Genomic DNA, 16,222 nt, shown 5'->3' with positions numbered 1-16,222 from the left:
ATGATCCAGCTCCGTTGGGCGCACCTGGCAGCCAAGTCTGCTATTTTGTTAGGAAAAGTACAATTGGAAAAGCCACGCGGATGTCTACTGTATTCCATTAAAGGTTGTTCCTTAAGACCAATTCTTGAGAATTCGCGAAAGCACACTGGGCGTATAGTTCTATGGTCCGTATGATTTCAAACAGTCAGTAAAGGGTTTTTCGCTGACTGGATTTTCATGTGTAAGTTTAACACTTAGGAAATATATTACCCATGTGTGTGGGCAATTTTCCAGAATGTTTTCGACACTCGGGACAATATCTTATTCGATAGTGCACATACGTAGACATACACTATTCTTTCTATGAAATACATATTTAACATATAGTCCCAAATGTACACACTCTTTATTCTCCCTTCAAATCACACACAATCTTTTGAAATACATATTTTACCTATAGTCCCAGACGTACATACTCATTATTCTCTCTTCAAATTACACACTTAATCTTTTGAAATACATATTTTACCAAATAGTCCCAAGCACAGATACATTTATTCTCTCTTCAAATTACACACTTAACAATTTACTTGATCCACCACATAGTACACACCCTTACAAGTTCTTCAATAGATGCTAATCACGTGAGTCTTCGTCTCTTGTAACTAACCATCACTTTACCTTTAGGCCCTGGAATGAATTTGTCCCATTCCTCCTTCGGGAAAGGGGAGATCAATTCGAGCTCAAAGTTCCTCAGCAAATGGCTCCATATCACCTTAATTTGCGTATAAGCAAAATCCTCTCCCAAGCAGAAGTGCCTCCCAGCACTAAATGGTGTATAAGAGAACTTGCCACCAACTTTGTCTTCCTCTCTCCCTGGACCAAACCTACTTGGATCATATACATCCGGATCTTTATAGATGTATGGTAGCTTGCTACTAACTGTAGTACAGGTCGCTAAGGTATGTCCTTGAGGGATATCAATTTTATAGCCTTCTCTTGTTTGCACACTGAAGCTCTTGCTTGCATGGCGGATCAGCAGAATTGCTGGAGAGTGCAACCTCAGCGCCTCTTTGATGCAGCAATGCAAGGTTCCCATCTCTTGCAAGATGGTGTAGTCTATATGTTCCCCATGACGTTCCATGATCCGTTTCTGCTCTTCGATAGCAGCAGCCAAGTAGCTTTCCCCATGACTGAGCAGACAAGCTCCTGTCCAGGTACTGGTGGCGGAGCTCGTGTGTTGTGCTGCAAACATCATACAAATGAGCAGCCCTGCGATCTCATTCTCAGTCATGGAGCGGCCATTGATGTATTTGGAGTCTACAAATTTCTGTAGCACATCATTCTCAGCTTGGCCTGAACTCCTACGTGATCTCACGACCTCATGGATCATCTCTCCCAGCTTAGCACGAGCTTTGTCACGACGATGGTGTGGTGGGATAGGGAGATATGGGAAGAAGAGGCTGATTAAGTGGAAGCCATTATCAAAAATATCATGGGCGAGTGTGGATACTTCTTCAAACATATTCTCTCGGAACTGTTTTCCAAGCAAGCATCGATTTGCGATCAGCAAGATCAGGTTCCCCATCTCATGCTTTATGTCAACTACACCATGCTGCTCCCATTTTGTGAAGTAGTCCTACACAAATTTTATTTTGAGACAAGACACCCACTAGAAGGAAATGATAAAACAAAGGAGTGTGATAACATGAAATAGAAAAAAAGGACCACCAAATGATAATAACATGAAAAGAGAAATAATTAAGAGTAGGATGATAGCAGATATATGTTGCTTACCTCCACTTCCTTAACCATGGAATCAACGTGTCCTCTCAAGTTCATTGGCTTTATCGAATCGAGACAAAAGCTAATCTGCCTGCTCCTAGTAGCCAAGTCCACATCATACAAAACCCCTCGGCCAAAAACAGGCACCGTGACTTTGTAGATATCGGACTGCCTGATCTCTGATTCTGAGCCTTGGAAGAAATGGGCTGTGACCTCTGGTCCTACCAGGAAGGTCACCTTCTTCAGCCCAAAAAGACTTATTGTGAACACACTACCCATCTTTGTGTGTAGGTCTTGAATCACGGCAGATAGGCCCTTGGATAGAAATGTAGGCAGATATGCTGACAGTGAAACAACACTCACAGCTGGTGGAAGTGAAGGTCCCTCTTGGTGCAGAGTTCTTCTTTTGATCATTTTGATGGTGAGAAAGAAAATCGATATGGTGAGACATGCCGCAACACTGGTGGTTTGATCCATGTTGGTCGTTGTCATCAAACTAACCAGCCTAACACAAGAAATATATGAAGTCAAGTTAGTGGTCGATTATCTTATGTCTTATCTCACACTGTTGCTAATTAAGTCTCCTTGGAAACTGCTATATTAATCAAAATTATCAGAATTTTATGGCATGTAACATTTCATGCATGCTAGAGCCTTCTGAGCCATCGCACAACAAATAGTTACCTTGACATTTAGATATAAAGTATAAAGGTTAGGATCAATGTAGCTAATTCGTACAATCATCATCGGAATAAAATGAGTCTAGCTAAATCCTACATCAATTCCTAATATCATTCATTTAAACATACCAGAATTAATGATAATGAGGGTCCAATTATATTACAATAACCAATTATCAACATGGATATATTGTAAAATGGTTCATGGCAGGATTCAATCTCGCATACAAAGAAATATATTTAGGTACAACTAGTATTTCTACACCCATGGTTATGAAATAAACTGACTAAACTTATTTCAAAATATTAAAAATCATAAAAGATAAAGACTATTGTTTCAAAAATAGTGGTGAAAACAGATTGTGTGCATCGGGACAAAACAAATTTAATTGACAAACTCCAATGGTTAATTTATTTGTTTAAAAGGAAACCCTTGGAATTATAGGGGAATCTTCAGATATCATAATAATTAATTAATTGACTACACTCGTTTTTCACAGCGAGTGATAGTCATCTTGTACCTATAATTCTGCCTTCTATAAAGTTATGGTACGCCTAGGCGTACTCTCGAAATAATAATAATAATTAATTGAGGTAGAGATCCAAGCTATTTATTTGGTGCAGCTAGCTATCATCCCTATACGAAATGAAGAAGCTAACAATTTATGTACATGTGAAAACATTTTCCATTTCTAACGTTGGAATTGTAATATTGCAAGGTAGTAAAAGATGCCATGTAAAGTATGATTCACAACAAAATCAAAAAGATCATAACTATGAATTTTTGTTATTTTGTAATAACTATGGAGTATATTACAAAATAGTGTTATTAATTGCTATGTTTGGAATAATACGCACTAAAAATTTGAAAATAATATTTCATAATGGATACAAATAAACTTTTGAATTTTTGTTCCTGGGTTATAATAACATATATGTTAAATGAAATACTTTGAGAGTCAGATGAATAAACACCAATAAATTTAGTTAAAGAATACTCATATTACATTCATGGATCTATATTTTTTGTGAGATGTTCAGATTATATGATGGATCTAAATTCATGTTTTCCTATATGTATTTCATAATAATCATAATCAAGAAGCAGAATAAATTTATTGTTTAGTTAACATATGAAAGGGGCAAGTAACTATTTAATATAGAAGTATAGCCTTCATAAACAATGTTCTTAAGACTCTAGTATATGTAGTAACGTTGCATGGATCCTGCCATGGACCCTAATTTCATATGGAGTACGATCATGATCCAAAGCTTAGGCTAAAGTGGAATCATATGGAATCCATAGGATCGGCAAGATCATGATCTTGTGAACAAAATATATCAACATTAATTGGGTGATAATATCTATAATTAATTTCATATTTTATCAAGTTAATTTAACATCTTAATTTTTATGTGTTGTTATATGTATGCTAATAAATTTAATAATTGTTGGAATAAGTTCACTCAATTTATAAAGTTTATGTATCCTGTGTCAACATCATAGATGAATTTGAATATATTTTGACGTTAACATTATTATTTCCATTCTAACAACATAGTCAATTAAGATTAATAGTTTTTTTTAAAAAATTTGGCAGAAGCATGATTCTCCAATGCGAATGGAAAGGATAGTACCTCATCTGACAACCTCGCATGTAAGTACATGATTCACAATCTTTATCCACGCCCACAATGTGCAGAAACAAGCGGGTAAACCCAATATTGGTGCAAAATAAGCATTTATTCTCCAGCTTTGAAATACATAAATCTACCTTATGTTCTCTACATCCATTAGATTTTTCCCCACCAAAAGTCCTACTTTGCATATAAAAATTTACACTCGCAGTAAAGGCGACATAGCAACCATCACCTGGACTGTCATTTTCAAATGGATACTTGCGAAGGTTATGGATATAGGAGTACATTGCAAAACTGAGTGAGTCCTACATATAAATTTCTACAGCCAGGCTATACGGCCCTGCTTTTATAGAAAGCTCAAGGAGGCTATGCTGGGAGCACCAGCTACAATGTTCAGAACAGAAGAGAAACTAACATGGCACCCACTGCATGGACAGGCTACAGATATCATCGAAAGCACACAAGAGCCCAGCCAGCACAACGGCCAAAGCTACCATCAGCCAGAGTCGTATATGTATTAATTACTCCTAGAATGTACCGAATACTAAAAAAGAGTGTGAGAGAGCGGACGATCTTACAGTTGCTTTCACCTTGAAGTAGGCCAAGGCTGTTACGAAGCTAAGATGGTCGATCTAGAGTTTGCGAGCAAATCAGACATTTATAGGCGCGCGCGGGCTGAGTACTTGGAATTTTCCGCCTGCGGTTTCATTTACTTGTACGGCTGTCTTTCCCGCCGGCTGCGGTGGTTGCATTAATTTCCATCAACGATGCTAGCAGTACTAGGTATCCAAAATTTGTATACGTAAAAAAAAGCTATTTTTTTTTTCACGAAGAAGGATTACCCCGGCTTCTCCATCGAGCGATGCATACAACCATTTTATCATATTATTCAACAGAACCAAACAAAATAAATGCATAGATCAACCAAAAAGACCTTCCTGGCAACTAATGACGCTACACCTACAAACTTAATAATGTGCCTTGACCGCATATCAACACACACCATATATGCCAGTGGTCTAACCAAGCCGCCCGCAGGCAAGCCAAGAGCATCAACCGGTCTAGCTAGACCCTTAGCGCGCATCGCATGCGCGCACTCTAGAATCTGCCACTGCCGTCTTTCGTCGTCCCACCTTCAGGATCAATCAACATATTCATCTTGCTAGGCCATTCTGCAGTCGACATCACCGCGATACCAGACAACATCATCATCCTGCGGGCGCCCGTCGCCGACACTCCACTGCGCCACGCCGCCGAACCCGCCGCCGGACTTGCGGCAGATGTAACACCGCTCCTTCAGCCAGCTCATACTTCAAAACGATGCCCTTAAGAGGGAGAATAACACTGAAGGTGTCGTCATTGTCGGATCCGAGATACTTAGATCTAGGGTTTTCCTTGAAGAATTCCGAGCGTGGTGACACAACTTGCATTGACAATGCCTCGAGAAGGAAATGATGTGAGAGATGCCGCCATTGTCCACCATGACCATAGTCGGCACGATTTTCACCGAAAGTTGCTTCGCCCGATCTCGCAGCTGACTAGATCCGTGCGCAGCCTCGCCATGAGGACGTATGCTACCGCCGAAACATCGGCAGAGGGCCTCCTGCCGCCCCTCACTGGTCCCTCCATGCACCACCCGCCGACCAAGACCATACCGCGACGGATCTGGACTGGATGCCAGATCCGCGACCGCCCTGACCCATCTACCAGAAGAAGAGCCACACCGCACCATACATGGAGCGTCGACCACAACGGCCACACATCCAGGCTGAGCAGCCCATCACGCCGACCGTGGATCTCCGGCGACTGCCGCCCAGTCAGAGGCGCCACCCTAACTGCTGCACGTGCAAGCACCGCAAGAGGCGCCCCTGCTGCTTCGTGGGAGTTCTGTCGCGAACCGCCCACCCTAGTGCCTTTGGCATCGGGCCCGCCGCCACTGCGGCCCTCGCCTGCGGCAGCGTTGGCAGGAGTTCATGGGAACGGGGGCTAGCGGCGCTAGGTTTTGTGCCCCTGGCGTCGCCCAGGGGAGGCGACGCGAGGGGGTCTTTACCAAGTTGAATGTCAAAGCTATTTTGCTGACGTTCTTAGGAGTGGTTCTTTAGAGAACGCTCTCTGCTACGTTCAATTTGCGTGTGCAGATCTCAAAGCGACACACATGATAAACACTGTCCCCATGGACCCTCCCGAGGCATTCAAAGTTTCGCTCCATACACCATCCAGAGGAAACGATTCCATGTGTACTAACAGCCCCTAGCATGGCAATTACTAAAAAGCAAGTATAGCAACTCCTCTATGTAGCATGACAATTCAGCTTGCTGTAGCAATGGTAATTCTTGAACATGTGGGTACATTTTCCTTTTTTTAGCATGACAATTACCTATGTTACATCATGGCAAATCTCAGGAACACATGGCAATTTACTCTGCTACAACATGCCAAATTTCTGACATTCATTTCAGCTAGCATGACAACTTTTTATTCTTGAATGGCAAATCGTTTTGTAATAGCATATACTATAGTAGCATAGCAATTCCTAGATGTTCACTGCGAGTGGTTTCTTGAGGAACATCCTTTGATGGCGTGTTCGCTCAATCGAGCCTCTTATAGGGAATGTGTGTTCGCTCAGGTGGTCTAAGAAGGAAACATCAGCTTGTTATTGGTGTAAAAAGAAGTACCTAAAAAATATCTTTTATTGAGCGACGACTTGTCCAGCGCACAATACTAGGGATTTGAATCTCTTGTATGTCTAGTACTTACCTTTTTTTTTTTGCCACGGTATGTGTAGTAATTATCTCATAACGTAATAGATTTGATCTCTACTCCTTAGCTTAATTGACTCACGTGCAGTATGGACCCCTTAGTGCTTTGAAAGAAAATCCTCGTGGAATTTGTGAGAAGCTAGATTGTTTGAGAGTTTAAAAGAGATAAGGAAGCGTCTGTTTTGCTCACGTCAAAGATATACCCAAATGATAAGTGTCACTTATGTGGCACGAAGCGACATGGTCCAAACGTATGACATCAGCAAAATCTTTTTGATTTTCGGACTTAAAAATATTTTATCTCTCAAATAAATAACCTGATTAAAAATCCGTCTTCATCATTAAAATCATATTATCAAAATCTTCAAAACTAGATCCCATATTGATATGCTTCGACTACTTTTTTTGGGGGGCAAAAGTTGTCATGATATTACACCGTGGTTGACATAGTATTTATACCCAAGTTGTCATGATAAGTTTCATCTATTTTTTCTTCTAGATTTAAAGCTACCATTGTACTTCAATTACTTTTCACGACAAATTTTACTAAATGACCATGACAATTTTTAGCAATTAACCACGGAAAATTTAATTCATGGATCATGGCAATTTTTGGTAATTCACCGTGGCAAATTTAGTTTATAGATCATGTCCATTTTAGTATTTTAACCATGGCAACTCTAGTATTTTGACCATGGGACTTATTTTTTGTATGGACCATGGCAAACTTTAGTGCATTTATCATGACAAATTTAAGTAATTCACCATGGCAATTTTAGTTTCTGGTTAAAATTTGAGTTATTGACCATGCATTTTTAATGTAATTGACTACGAATTTCTTTCCATTATGAACCATGTCAAATTATTTCATGGATCATGGCAAATTTTAGTAATTCACCATGGCAAATTTAGTTTCTTAATTTCCTTTTTTATAACATGTCAAATTTTACTTTAAACATATAAGAAAATTTAGTTGAAACATATCATGACAATTTCAGTGTAAACACCATGGCAACCAAAAAATATCGTCAAAACATATCAGTATGGGATCTAGTTTTGAAGCCCTCGTCACGATAGATTTAATGGTGAAAACGGATTTTCAATTAGATTTTTCATTTAAAAGATAAAACATTTTAAAGTTTGATAAAACCAAAAGATTCCCACTGACATCATCTATTTTCGTCCTATTTGCACGCATGTGTGGGGCATTTGGAAATATAGCATAGTACATACCACATGCATCTTAAGGAAATATTGCATTATTTTCACGGATGCAATAATTGCACATAAAAGAAGGCCAACTCATCAACACTCCACCTGCATAAGACTAGTTACCTTTAAGAATGTTTAGAAGTTCCTAACCAAAGAAAACAGATGTTTAGAAGTTCATTGGAAACCTCGAGTAGGTTTTTGAATTATCTTGATTTTAAAAATATTGGGTAGAAGTACTAGAATGGCTAATTACGTGTCTGAGAGATACATAAAGAATAAAAATAAGCTAAGATTCATTATTTATTTATTGTGTTTATCTGAAATCATATTATTAAAACAATAGGAAAACACTTCAACATGTTCGTATACATATAGACTGAAATATCGTCACCGTTGAATCTTAGTTAAAATGGCCATGATTAATACTCCGGGTGCCTTGGTGCATAGGGTATGCACGTACTTCTAGGTCATTAATTTAACTAATTAAATATGTATTATATGTATATGGAAACTATATTAATTGGAACCAAGGATATACTTTTGATGAAATATAGCACATTTTTAATTGGTCAAATCGACAACCTATAAGAGCATGGTTAATAGTATATCCAGCTGCTGGCTATAAGCCAGTGCCATGTTATCTACAGCCCATCTTATAGTCAACATGTACAATAGTAGATCAAAAGAGTGTACTACTTTTTTATTATGTGGCCCATGTTCCATTCTCACAAAGTGCCTAGGAGCACGTGCTAGAGCCGACTCTTCACGAAGAGCCCGCTTACCTTCTCTCTCATCTTCTCTTTCCTCCAACTAAGCAGAAGTATACTAGTTTATTCCTTATAGCCCGCTGACTCAGCTCTATTGTATTTGCTCTAACTACACGGATGTCCTATGCACTAGGACCGAGGTAGTAATGGTTTAATTTGCATGCATGATTCAGATTGATCCCCTGCTGATTCCAAGTTACAATTGTTATGATTTAGTAGTAGTTTTTTTAAAGAGAAAATACATTGTCTAAGCCCGAGAAAAAGTTTGAACCTAGCGCCGCTTTGAATTAACAAAGTCATTAACCGGCCAAGATTACAAAGGAAATACAATACATAAAAATGGAAGCAACACGGAACAAGATACATAGTGCTGCGAGGAATGACTCAAAGGCTACAACAAATGTCGTTGCCATCGACCGCCGCAAAGCCGGAACCAACTAACCAAACTGAGGCGCGAGTATCGTGCCGCTGACTGCGACCAGAGGGCCAAACATGAGCAACCACAAGATCTGTTTCCGCTGCCACAAATGGCCAGTACCCTTTCACCTAGGCTCGATGCTACCTCTTGAGCATGCGTTGGTTTTCCCTTGAAGAGAAAAGGGTGATGTAGCAAATTAACCTAAATATTTTCTTCAGTTTTTGAGAACCAAGGTATCAATCCAGTTGGAGATTACACGCAAGTCGTCTTGTACCTGCACAGACAAATAAAAACCTTGCAACCAACGCGATAAAGGGGTTGTCAATCCCTTCATGGCCACTTGCAAAAGTGAGATCTGATAGAGATAATAAGATAAATATTTTTGGTATTTTTGTTGTATAGATTAAAAAGTAAAGATTGCAAAATAGTAAACGAGATCCAATGTAAATAAAAGAGATATAATACGATGGAAAAGAGACCCGGGGGCCATAGGTTTCACTAGTGGCTTCTCTCAAGATAGCATATCTTACGGTGGGTGAACAAATTAATGTCGAGCAATTGATAGAAAAACGCATAGTTATGAGAATATGTAGGCATGATCATGTATATAGGCACCACGTCCATGACAAGTAGATCGAAATGATTCTGCATCTACTACTATTACTCCACACATCGACCACTATCCAGCATGCATCTAGAGTATTAAGGTCATAAGAACAGAGTAACGCATTAAGCAAGATGACATGATGTAGAGGGATAAACTCAAGCAATATAATATAAAACCCATCTTTTTATCCTCGATGGCAACAATACAATACGTGCCTTGCTGCCCCTGCTGTCACTGGAAAAGGACACCGCAAGATTGAACCCAAAGCTAAGCACTTCTCCTATTGCAAGAAAGATCAATCTAGTAGGCCAAACCAAACTGATAATTTGAAGAGACTTGCAAAGATACCAAATCATACATATAAGAATTCAGAGAAGAATCAAATATTGTTCATAGATAATCTTTATCATAAACCCACAATTCATCGGATCTCAACAAACACACCGCAAAAAGTGTTACATCGAATAGATCTCCAACAAGATCGAGGAGAACTTTGTATTGAGAATCAAAGAGAGAGAAGAAGCCATCTAGCTAATAACCATGGACCCAAAAGTTTGTGGTAAACTACTCACACATCATCGGAGAGGCTATGGTGTTGATGTAGAAGCCCTCCGTGATTGATTCCCCCTCCGGTGGAGCACCGTAAAGGCCCCAAGATGGGATCTCATGGGTACAGAAGGTTGCGGCGGTGGAAATAGGATTTCGTGGTGCTCTTGGATGTTTTCGGGGTATATGAGTATACATAGGCGAATGAAGTAGGTCGGTGGAGTCACGAGGGGCCCACGAGGGTGGGGGGCGCGCCTACCCTCCTGGGCGCGCCCTCCTACCTCGTGGTCGCCTCGTTGATTCCTTGACGTCCACTTCAAGTCTTCTGGATTGCATTTGTTCGCAAAACGATTCTCCCGAAGGTTTCCATTTGGACTCCATTTGATATTCCTTTTCTGCGAAACACTGAAATAGGCAAAACAAATAACAATTTGCAGTGGGCCTCCGGTTAATAGATTAGTCCCAAAAATAATATAAAAGTGCATAATAAAGCCCATTAAACATCCAAAACAGATAATATAATAGCATGGAACAATCAAAAAATACAGATACGTTGGAGACGTATCACTCGATAGGTGCCGCACCAGCGAACGACGGAGAGGTTCCATAGAACCCATACCAAGGAGCCAAAGTTGCCATGAAACAGCAACAACAGACCCACACGCAACGGAGACCGGCCACTAGAAGACCATCATCAGCAGCGGCAAGGCATGTCGTCGGCCGAGACTCATCGATCGAAGACCAAAGACCACAGAGAAGGCCGAAGAAGGACCAAGCCTTGCACCATCATGGATTGGAATCATTGGAGACCGGGACTCCCACCAAGCAGGGTACCACCAACGCCAGAATAGGGGAGACAGTGTTGGGGAACGTTGCAAGGGAAACAAAAAAATTCCTACGCTAACCAAGATCAATCTAGGAGATGACCATCTACGAGAGGAGATATTGGATCCACATACCCTTGTAGATCGCTAAGCGGAAGCGTTAAGAAATGCAGTTGATGTAGTCAAACGTCTTTGCAATCCAATCATGATCCATCCCGCGAACGCCTTCGCGATCCAATCATGATCCGTCCCGCGAACTCCTGATCCAAGTGACGAACGTACGACACCTCCTCGTTTGGCTTGATGGCGCCTTCACCTCCTCGATCCAGCGAGCGATGGTGAAGTAGTATATCGAGTCCTCCGGCAAGAGGACGTGGAGAAATCTCGGCATAGCTTCGCTAAGCACTAGGAGAGGAAGAATATTACAAGGGAGAGGAAGGGCAGCGACATGGCATAGATGGGGTCTAGGGTGCGGCTGCCCTCCCTCCACCTCTCTATATATAGGGGGAAGGGAGGAGGAGGAGGAGGCGCCCTAGATCCAATCTAGGAATGGCGGCCAAGGCAGATGGGATCTCCCCTAGGGTGACTTGCCGCCCCCCCAAGCCGAGAGGTGGGAAGCCCTAGGGGGCACCCCAACCCTCCTGGTTACGTGAGATGGGGTGAGGTGGGTGCTTAGACCATTAATGTGCTGGTTTTCCCCTCCTCTTGGCCCATGGGCCCCCCCAACACTTGACGGGGCCCCCTAAAACCTTTTTGGTGACGCTGGTCATCACCCGGTACCCCCGGAACAATTTCAGACTCCAATACCCTTCGTACAATATATCGATCTTCACCTCCAAACCATTCCGGAGTTCCTCGTCACGTCCAGGATCACATCCGGGACTTCGAACAACCTTCGGTAACCACCATAATGACTCAACTATACTTATATCATCACCAAACGTTAAGTGTGTAGACCCTGCGGGTTCGAGAACTATGCAGACATGACTGAGACACCTCTACGGTCAATAACCAATAGCGAGACCTGGATGCCCATATTGGCTCCTACATATTCTACGAAGATCTTTATCGGTCGAACCTCGATGTCAAGGATTCAACTAATCCCGCATGTAGTTCCCTTTGTCTATTAGTATGTTACTTGCTCGAGATTCGATTTGTTGGTATCTCCATACCTAGTTCAATATCGTTAACAGCAAGTCTCTTTACTCGTTCTGTAATACAAAATCCCGTGACTAACTCATTGGTCACATTTCTTGCAAGCTTATTGTGATGTTGTATTACTGAGTGGGCCCTAAGATACCTCTCCATCATACGAAGTGACAAATCCCAGTCTTGATCCATGCCAACTCGACAGACACCCTTGGAGATACCTGTATAGCACCTTTATAGTCAGCCAGTTACGCTGCAATATTTGGTACACACAAGGCACTCCTCTAGTGTTAGTGAGTTGCATGATCTCATGGTCATAGGAACATATACTTGACATGCCGAAAAACGATAGCAATAAACTTGATACGATCATATGCTACATTCATAGTTTGGGTCTTGTCCATCACATCATTCTCCTAATGATGTGATCCTATTATCAAATGACAACTCGTGTCTATGGTTAGGAAACCATAGCCATCTTTGATCAATGAGCTACTTAGAGGATCACTAGGGACACGTTGTTGTCTATGTATCCACACATGTATCTGAGTTTTCGATCAATACAATTCTAGCATGGATAATAAACGATTATCATGAACAAGGAAATATGATAATAACCAATTTATTATTGCCTCTAGGGAATACTCCCAACAGTCTCCCACTTGCACTAGAGTCAATAATCTAGTTCAAATAACCATGTGATTAACACCCATAGTTCACATCGCCATGTGACTAACACCCAAAGAGTTTACTAGAGTCAATAATCTAGTTCACATCACCATGTGTGTCGGGGATATACCCCGCAGTATGACCGGGCTGGAAGTATGACCTTTCGGGCTTGGCGTTTTCATTGGTAACCCGTCGGAGGACTGGCGACTCACGAGTCTGGCGGCTCACTGGTCTGACGACTCACGAGCCTGGCGACTCACGGATGGCCCTAACAGTGGGTAACATAGAATACTAGGCCCAAGGCCCAGAAGGCCGGCTCATGTTATGGTGGGCCGGCTCAAGAGGAAAGCGTAAAGAATATTCCCTTACAAAGAAAGCAAGACTAGGACTCTGCTTGTAATAGAGTAATCCTAATCCTACTGGGACTAGTCATGTAATCCGCCCTTTCAACTTATATAAGGAGGGGCAGGGCACCCCAAGGGGGACGGGAAAGAAAGTAATCTCTAAGGCTAGACACAACTAAAGGAGAGCCGGATATGCGGCGTCTCCCTGATGAGCATAATGAGACCTAGCCACAAACAACATGTAGGGCTATTACCAGATGATGTTTCCTGGGGCCCGAAGCTGTCTAGATCCATGTCTTGTGTGTTGACCTGCCTCGCGTCTCTCATCCCGACCAACCCCTCTCAAGCTACCATATAGATGCATTGGTCTCACGACTAAGTCCTCACACTAGGACATCTGCCGTGACGTTTCCACGACAGTTGGCGCCCACCGTGGGGCTCAAGCACGGTGGTGTTGAGTTCTTAGAGGGATCTATTTCTAGGGTTTTGAGAAGTTGGCAATTTTTTCAGGTGAAGAAAGATTCAGATTAGAAGGATTCACATCAACCGCAAGTTCATCAGTCAAGATTAGAGTGGTTGCATCTGGGCGGCGTCGCTATCGTAAGGTCAATCCGGTTGAGATTGGCTCTGTTGCAAAGCTGCTGTATTCGGTTGCTACAGTCGCACGTCATTGAGACCCACAGGGTTTCTGTTTGAGCGCGTGCAAATTTACTCGAGTTATAGCCGATTTGTCCGACCAGTTCAAAGAATCAAGTCGCCAAGACCAATGGGATTTCGATTGCGCGCAACAGTGTCCGAGATTGACAAGAAATAGGCTATGGAATTATCCTTGAGACTACCCACAGTGGGAGTAACATAGGTAGTAACATCACACATATCTAGATAAAATAGATGATGTGGCAAGAAATAAATGAAAAAAGAGAGGCATGTGGTAACATAGCTAGTTACTACTAGTATGAGTAACATCACACATATCAAGGCAAGATGATTCTATAGCCTAATAAATAAAGTGTTGCATGTTACCACACATATGTTACTCCCCACTATAGAGATAGTAACATAGAGTAGTAACATGGGCAATGTTACTATTCTATGTTACTACCCACTGTGGCTAGTTTGAAGATCTTTTTGCCATGGGCCCTCGCATACGTCTGCAACATCAGGTAGGTACCTGATCGGCCGGTCGCTACTGCCTCTCCGATCATGAAACCCCATGAAGCAGGAGCTGGCGGGTTAAAGTCCCGAGGAGCTCATGCGCGCTGGTGTTTTTACTGCTTGTTTTCAAATCCACAGCTATTACGAGGCCATATTGCTTCCACTTCCCATAAATCCACGTACTCCAATTTAGTCACACACACACAGGAAGTTTGGTAGGACGACAGCCGTGTACTACAGGAACGATTTCCAAAGCTCAGGATCATGTGGGAGACCAAAGTACTACTTGACCAAAACTGAATCGAAAACATGGAGGATTTATATGAGTACTAATTGATGGCTACTAGTAAGGTGAAGACCGTGTTGACTGTTGGCAGGAGAGCCGCCCCGAGTCACACAAGCAAGCCGCTGCTGCCTCCACGAACACCGGCGCCCGTATGGTGCATCAGGCCCACCTCGTTGCCGGCTCACTTCGCTTCTCCACGACCTCGTCACATCACTAACCCGCCGCTACCATGAGCTGTCACGCTGGCAATTATTTATGACAAAGAGTGTTATTACACCATGGATATGCGGCGCCTCAACATCATTATATACTGACGATCATCTGTGCCATGCTGATTAAATGGACCTACACAAACTGCTAGTGCTGCTCGGTTTACATCAACTCGCCAGAACCGCGCCTGTGATTGACCCGCCCATCCACTGCAGGCTTACAACGCCGCGGCCGGCTCATCTGTCTGTTCCCGTGGCCGACTCGGCCGTGGTTGATCTAAGCTTCACCATGGTGATCATCAACTCTGCGGTGGATAATTTCTGGCCTAACATATCAGGTGAAATCCATCCAGTATATTTTTATATATTATATATTGTTTTCTTTAAAAGAGCAATTACTATGGTTTGCGATGTTTCTGAGTCAAGACAATTGTTCACTACATCAACACGTCGTGGTTGACTCGTCCGTCCGCGCGGCTTACCGCGCCTGTGATTGACTCGCCCGTCCGCGCCGGCTTACAATGCCGCGACCGAGTCATCTGTCTATACCGCCTCTGATGCTACAGTCATCTTTACCTTCTGTCTCTCGCGGCCCGGTCTACATCAATTCACCGGGCCGCGCTTGTCCGCATGAGCTATTTATTGAGTATGAGCAAGTCACTGCTTGGGTAGCCCGGTTTTCTTCTAACAATTTGGAGGCAAATTATTATATATTATCATCCGCCGTCTGCACCGGATGGCTCAGTGGGCAGGCGCACAAGTCGCCGCCACTACAGTTTAGTTAACTTCAAACAACTAGTTCGAAGGAACCATTGGCCGAGTTGCTGACACGGCTCATACGGGTTCATTTATAACCCGCTGCAGTCACCTCAACCTTCTTTGGATTCGCATCGCGATATCAACACCAATGATATACACTTTATGCTATGGTCAAAATATGAAGAATCTCAAGCCAAATCTTTAAGTCGTCTTAAGACTCGGGGGCTATGATGACATGACTCAGCAAATATTGCCAGTTTCAGCAAAAATCAAGAACCACGGGTCATTGGAGGGAAAATAACCCGGTCTCGGAGGCTACTGCTGCATTGATTTAAGGCCGGCAGAAACTTTCCGGCTTAAAAAGGTGCCTGGCAAACCAAAATTTCCGGATCATGGAAGAGTTCCGGGTTATCAAAAGAATATGCGGTTTAAA

At 42.3% G+C, this 16,222-nt stretch overlaps 1 protein-coding gene across 1 annotated transcript; it reads right to left on the bottom strand.

Moving 5' to 3' along the window:
* Positions 1 to 343: 343 nt before the first annotated feature.
* Positions 344 to 4,709, bottom strand: LOC123160214 (obtusifoliol 14-alpha demethylase-like). Its single transcript, XM_044578023.1, has 3 exons — positions 4,664 to 4,709; positions 1,777 to 2,269; positions 344 to 1,618 (listed from the first exon to the last, which is right to left on the bottom strand). Exons 2-3 carry the CDS (start codon positions 2,254 to 2,256, stop codon positions 620 to 622), a joined length of 1,479 nt encoding a protein of 492 aa, XP_044433958.1. The 5' UTR covers positions 2,257 to 2,269; positions 4,664 to 4,709; the 3' UTR covers positions 344 to 619.
* Positions 4,710 to 16,222: the final 11,513 nt, after the last annotated feature.

This window comes from Triticum aestivum, chromosome 7B, assembly GCF_018294505.1.
Source record: "Triticum aestivum cultivar Chinese Spring chromosome 7B, IWGSC CS RefSeq v2.1, whole genome shotgun sequence".
Taxonomy (NCBI): domain Eukaryota; kingdom Viridiplantae; phylum Streptophyta; class Magnoliopsida; order Poales; family Poaceae; genus Triticum; species Triticum aestivum.
This window is presented reverse-complemented; position numbering and strand designations above follow the sequence as displayed.

Bases quoted from the DNA above. Each gene is read 5' to 3' on its own strand.
- LOC123160214 (XM_044578023.1), bottom strand. From the start codon at position 2,256: ATGACAACGACCAACATGGATCAAACCACCAGTGTTGCGGCATGTCTC. The intron at 1,619-1,776 runs GTAAGCAACATA...AAATTTGTGTAG, and splicing joins CCATGGTTAAGGAAGTGGAG to GACTACTTCACAAAATGGGA.